We start from the raw sequence: 6,870 nt of genomic DNA on the forward strand, positions 1-6,870 counted from the left end.
TCTGAGGAGCTAATAGGTTAATCAAGGAAGGAACAACATCTTCAGCCTTCCCACAATAAAATTCAATGTTATTCAGTTCTACAAAAAAAAAAAAAGAATACTTCTCCAGTAAAAGCATTATTCATTATTTTAGACAGTACATACAAGGTGGATATTCACATCTGATACCTTAGAAAATACACATTTTTTAGTCAACTCTAAAAATCATTGGTGCTTCAGATCATTCAAACAGCAGTAACCTAAGCATTTTCCAGTATCTAGACACAAAAAAATAGCCACCATTAATATTTTGTTTTCAAGGGTAATTGTTACGTGGCTTGCGATTTACATTGAAATGTTCCGCAGGGGGGAAAGTGCATATATACACAAGTAAATATATAAGATATAAGCTGTTAGTCAACAGGAGATGGATCACAGAGATTGACTGGCTCTTTGTTTTCAAGGGAGATGAAAGGGTTAAAATGGACAAGATTACTAGCAACAACATGTAATTCCAAACTTCTTGGACAATATAAAGAGGACCTAGATATACAACTAGTACAGTTCATAACAAAGAAAGATCTTGGCATTTTAGCTTAACTAACCATTAATCTGGGCATTCACTTTGGCATCCTGCACAGCTTCTTGGCAGAGTTCAATTCCAATAACTTTCTTTACTTTCTATAGAATGAAGGGAAAGAGAGCAGTTGACAGTACATAAATGTAAATTCAGCTGTCACTCATAGCAATTTACTACTACTACATTTAACTTTGACTAGTATCTGATCAGAGAACTGCCTTGCAGCCAGAAAAAAAAAAGGCTGAGACCTGTACAAATAGGGAATTTTTAGCCTGAAATTGTGGGATGAACATCATTTATCCCAACCTGTATATGACAGACTGGAGTTAGTTACGCTAAAGGGGGGGAGGTAAGGGGGTTTGGGGCCAGATTTCCTTAAGTGCTCTATTAAGCTCTGTTCTATACATGATGCAAGTACAGGAAATGTTGGTTATTTGGATTTTAAGCTGATATAGCCATAATTTACTAGACTCTAACTATCTCTGCTTATTAGTTTGGGCTATTCTATGTCTCTCTTGTTTAAGGTAAATTTAGGCTCTCAACCCAAGGATCAGCTTTTGTAATGGTTTTCTAATGAAACTGCCTGCAGTTATTTAGCAAATGAATTAAGGTGAATATATGATGTGTTTCATTTCAAATGTCTCAGGTGTTTTCTTTCACTCGATGCACAATGAAAGACAGGAAGTTGACTGTTTTAAGTAGATCTATGTCCAAAAAGAGAAGTTACTCACCTTTGCCAAAGAAATCCCGATAGTTCCTGTACCACAGCAAATATCAAGTACAGTACTCTCTTGGTTCAGCTGGGCCCATTCCCGAATGGCAGTATACAAAACTTCTGCAGCCTGTGTATTTACCTGTAAAATTATATGTCAAATGGGTCTACTTCTTCATAAATAGTAAATGTTTTTCAATGAGTCTTACGAATGCATGTTTTCCTTTTCCTTGTTTTTAAGAAACAAGTCAACTTTGCCTGTAAAATTATAATCACGTACAACTGACCTAGACTAGCACGTACTAAGAGGTCACCATCCCATTGTTAAAGAAGTCACATCCAATTATCTCCGAAAAGTAGCTTATAATAAGGAAGTTTCTACTTGTTCACTGAGTATTTACAGCAGAACATAATACTTGCAAAGGTATTGCATCCTACCAACCATATAAAAGTTAGGAAGTTAGATCTCTCAGAATATTATATAGTATCTTGTTAACATTGCATTACTCAAGCTTTCTTTCTCTTCCTTAAATGCAGTAACGCAAATACAGTAGAATTAGCAACTTAGGATCATCGTTACTTGAAAAAATGCATGAGGAGAAATTCTAAATTTCAGGCCAAGAAGTTCTTCATATATGTACTTATCACCAGCTACATGCTCCAAAGGCAAGTCTTCTAGATTGGGAGATTTCCTGGGGAGGGACAGGGGAGGGGGAAAAAAAGAAAGCAGCTAAGTATATCTGTTAGTACAATTTTTACCACAGCTCTGGTCATAAACAAGTAGTGCAAACTATATTCAGCAAAACACAGAACATTTACACTTTATGTACAGCATGCTGAAATAAAAGTTTAGACAAAAAAGGAGAACACCTTATAGTCTTCCAAAAAGCTAATTTAGAATTTCTCATACTTGGTACGCACAAATCTTTTAGTAAGAATAATCTGAGCATGCATACATGAATTTTCAACTCGCAAAAAGAGGTGGAAATCACTATAACAATGCAAGAGCTGAACTAAAGCTACTATTGGTCAGATATCTGGCAGTTTTAGAGTAATATACTCTGATATTTTTTGTATGAATAGTATGCTTTATAGCAATTACTCCAAAAAGTACACCATAAGTTAAATTCTAAGTCTGATTTATCTTACAAATTGTAATACTACATGCTAGGCAGTAGGCCAACAGTTGGCCAACATTTATTGTAGTCTTTAAGAGACTATTTTCCTGACCAATTTCTCTTACAGAGTACAATTTTTGTTCCATTGAGGAAATCCAAATCCTGCGTTATCTCTCGATGAAGAGTGGTCTTTGTGCTCCATGAAGGAGAGATGAGATGAAGAATGACATAAAATGATTAAGAAAGGAGATGGAAGCTACTTGCCAATATTAATAAATACCCTTGTACTACAGTAAATGCTTCTACAGCTTGATAGCCACAACTAGGTTCACCCACCAAAACCCAGCCTTTACCCAGTGCGTAATTGAAACTATGGGAGAACAGGAATTTTCACAGGCCTTTTATGGCAAAGGTGAGTAACCATTCAACAAATGTGTAACAGTTCTGCTATTTTTTGTAATAGATACAGAAGAGAAAATGTTGTAGAAGTACTACCTGCTTGCAAACAAAAAAATTCAGCCATCATAAAAATCCCCTGGAATAAAGCCAAAACCTCACTTACCTTTGGCCTTCTTCCACAAAGTACAGAGAAGTAACACCACTGTCCTTTCCCATCCCTTCTGTAAAGTACTTTGCCAGAGAGATTTTCAGGTCAGCTAGCTCTTCTTTACTTAATTTCTAAGTTTCAGAGAAAAGGAGGGAAAACAATAATCTTAGTTTTTTAAAGAAATAGGAGACTTGATTTAGTATATACCTTCTATAGGTACATTAATCTTGTTTATCTGCCTGTATCAGATTACTCTAAATAAAAAAGTACTGATGCAAGGTAAAAACATGAAGTAGTGATTCTATTTCTCCTTCACGTGCAATATTCATAAAATCAAATAATGTAATTTTAGAGCTGTATGGCTGGGCTGCACATTATATATCATCTCAAATACCTGAGGATTAAAATAAACAATTGCCATAATATGGTCATTCCTGCTGGTACGGACTGTGAGCTGTTTCCAGTGACCTTCGTAGGTTTCTGGGCTGTAAACTGAGTAAGGAGTTGACCTGCAATTTTCAAAAGCTCAGTTACTGAACAGAGAACTATTATTTTGCATGACATTCAATAGTTTATCTACACAAAAGTAGCTCATCAAGCAAAATGATCAAAAACATAAATACAGACAGAACCTTCATTGATTTGTTGTTTTTTTTTTTAAAAAAAAGGGACTTCCAAATCTTATTTAAGGGGAAAAAAAAACCTCTCAGACTGACAAATAGTTTCTATCTCCTAATGCAAAATAATCTGCCTCTAATTCTCACAATCCCTTTTAACCAATCCAAAGTTGTTGATAGGATATGGACAGCTTCTTCTCAAAACACTCAGAGAATGACACAAGTTTTTTATAATGTCTTTGCTGGCTTCTGTGGTTTGTGCCAAGTTTAAACTTCTAATCTTCCACGCTGTTCCCAGGTCTCGATATTTAAGGATTTAACTAATTTTTAAAGAAACTTCACCTTCTTTCAAAAGTACTGTCACTTAGAAATTTACATTTGTTTTTGTGCTGTCTTATAGGATGATTCTTCTCTAAATCAGCTAAGCAAACAATTGACCTTTGTTATTCATCTTTAAAAAACATCTTTCTATGAGGAATGCTTTCTTCACAGTTAGTGGGTGAAGGCGCTTTCAAATATTAGACACTTTCTGTTGTAAACTTAGATGTCTAGCTGTCTGCAATAAAGCCATGCTGTGCTTGGCTCAGAAGAATGGAGCAGATGGAAGCGTAAAATACCCAGTGATCTAGGTGCAAAATGTAAATATCTAAGAATTGCTAAAGAATGAGACTAGTGTACATTAGGTCTTAAAGCTCAGAACAAAAATTAAGTTTCTCATAATATTTAATTTTATGATTTGAGTATTTAAGAGATTAAAACCATTACAGATAACTCACTTTATCAAAGACTCACCTTATGTAGTCTTGAAAAGCTTTTACTACGTTTTTGGCAATAGTTGGAATGTGAATAGTGTCAAATGGCTCCACCACAGCACATGTACCACCCTTATACTTGCCAAGACGACAACCCACAGTTTTGTCTTCTTGATTTACACCAATCCCAATCAAGAACTCACACTTGTTGCGATATCCAGTCTAGATTTAAAATAAATATTTTAAGATATTAAGATATGTAAGATAGCACTTCTTTGTGTATGCCAACTTTCTCCTGAAACAACCCTCATATGCTTAAAAGTATTTGTAAATGGCCACAGGACATTTCATTTCATACGGAAAATACTCATGGACTTTGAAGTATGAGAAGTAACAGCAGTAATGGAAAAGTTTTAGTAGGTCTTCTTATTTTAAATACAAAAATATTACATTATTTGAGGAAAGTTTGTATCAGCCTACAAAGCAAGCTTCCATACTCATTTTAAAGTTAGAACATTCAGTTAATTATTCTGTTGCTTCTAGTAAATATTTCCACTAAGTACTGATAGGAAAGGCAACAGTATCTAAAATTCACCATTCCTTACAAGCTGAATACAAGTATTCAGTTTGTCCACTGCCTCTTAAGATCAAATAATTCATTTAACCCAGAGTTCATGAACTCCGTTTCATACTTACACCTGAGATTTGATTACCTGTAATGGTGATGCTTTCACTCCCTCTACTGGGCAACACATTTTATTATACTTCTGCTTCTGCACGAACAACCAAGGTAATAATGCTCTGTTGTTATTTCCTATTTCCCTGCTCAAATCAGAAACAAAAGTTTGAATGTATACACCTAGAAAAACTGAGTCAGGTTAACCGTTGCACAGGACAATACGTGTGTGTACTTTGCCTAGGACAAAAAAAAAAAAACAAAAAAAACTATCTGATTATCAGATGAATACTTTTCCCAGAATTTTTAAATGGGCTAAAAAGCTCCATCATTACAAGCATGGTAAACCTGATATAATAAGAGAGTTAATGTAACCATAAAGGCACATACTAGATTTATAAAGGTACCCATGCAACAATAAAATACCAATTTTAATTTACATATGTGAATAAGGATAGAAGCAATACTTTGGTCTACAGACATCAGACTGAACTTAAGTATTGAGAGCATTAATTTAAGAGGAAATCCTAATTGTATCTTTGACACTGAAAATTTTTTCAGCCTTTAAGGATACAAACATCTTTCTGCATAGGCTTATGAAACAATTGTTTTTATACCACCACCCATTAACTTAGCTTGAAGCTGACCAAGGAATAGTAACAGCAAGTTTTGTCAGCTGGAGCAGGCTACAGTCCTAGCATCAGAGACAACTTTCATCTACTTTGTCAGAGGATTTGTTTTTGGATATGCTTCTAACTTACTTTATTTTAGAGATTGAGATTTGCTCAAATTTAGCTATATCGCAAAGTAAGTTCAAGTCTTGTAAAAATTACAGTAGCTTTACAAACAAGCATTACTTTGTCAGCTTCTGCAGCACTTGTTCACATTCCTGCTTCTTTTTTGCCAGCTGTTCTTCATAGGGCATATTCCACAGCGGAGTCACCACATCCGCTATCTGTTTACTAAGAGGCTCCTCTTCGCTGGTCTTTGACAGCGCCAGCTGCTTCACCTCTCTCATCCCTGTCTCCTCTTCTTCCTTTTTCCTTTTCTTCGCAATTGGGTCAGCCTTCGGCTTCGCAAGCCTAACGCTCAGGTGCCTGCTCTTCCACGGGGCTCCGTGCAGAACCTTCATGGCTTTGTCCCTTTCCTCCTCGCTCTTGAACGTCACGAACGCAAAGGTCTGCTTTCCAAAAAGTTTTATCTTATGCGGATTGAGTCCGTATTTGGCAAGAAATTTTTTTACGTCATTAAACCCGATGTACTTCGGGAGGTTCTGTATTTCCACTTTATAGATCTCGGAGGTGAACAAGTCTCCTTTGATGTATCTGTACACATCGGGGCGAGCTGAGGGACTCGCGGACTGGTTCCCCTCGTCTCCATCTTGCTTGGCTTCCGACTCGGCCGCGTCCTTACTTTCAGCCCAGGCCGCCGCGGCTGTTTCGGGGCCGCGGGGCCCGCTCTCCTCCTCCATGCTGCCCGCCAGCCCGGCGTTAGCGCGGCGCCGCGGCCTCCCGCCTCAGCGCGGAGGCCAGGTCAACCCGCGCGCCCATCGCCCCGCCCGCCCGCGCAGCCCCGCGCTCCCTCGGGCCCCCGCGCCGCGCTCCCGGGGCGGGGCCGTGACGTCACGGCAGCCCGCTTCGGAAAGAAAACGGGACCTTTTTTTCTTTTTTTTCCGCTGCCTCCTGTTTTACGTCCCTCGCATATGGCGCTACACAGACCGTTTAGAAAAGAAAGCTAATAAAGACGCTAAAGCGATCCCTCCCTCGTACCACGCACGCGGGCGCCATCTTGGGTAGGGACGCGGGACGGCCACCGCCATGCCGCAAGGGCCGATGGGAAACGCCTGGGGAACGGGGCAAAATCCCTTCCCGCGGGGCGGGGGCGCCGCG

General features: G+C 38.4%; 1 protein-coding gene across 1 annotated transcript; it reads right to left on the reverse strand.

Annotated features, from left to right (window-relative positions):
- Positions 1-4: 4 nt before the first annotated feature.
- Positions 5-6,797, reverse strand: LOC146594219 (tRNA (uracil-5-)-methyltransferase homolog A-like; the record flags this gene model as incomplete). The annotated part of the gene is made up of 9 exons (XM_085307923.1): positions 5,839-6,797; positions 5,019-5,127; positions 4,346-4,527; positions 3,331-3,445; positions 2,952-3,067; positions 1,852-1,963; positions 1,291-1,413; positions 585-660; positions 5-78 (listed from the first exon to the last, which is right to left on the reverse strand). Coding segments are annotated over exons 1-9 (1,521 nt in total), but the record flags the coding sequence as incomplete, so codon positions are not given.
- Between the last annotated feature and the right edge of the window lie 73 nt (positions 6,798-6,870).

The sequence above is a fragment of the Rhea americana genome, unplaced genomic scaffold (assembly GCF_003343005.1).
Source record: "Rhea americana isolate MKP2758 unplaced genomic scaffold, rheAme1 scaffold_268, whole genome shotgun sequence".
Classification (NCBI taxonomy): domain Eukaryota; kingdom Metazoa; phylum Chordata; class Aves; order Rheiformes; family Rheidae; genus Rhea; species Rhea americana.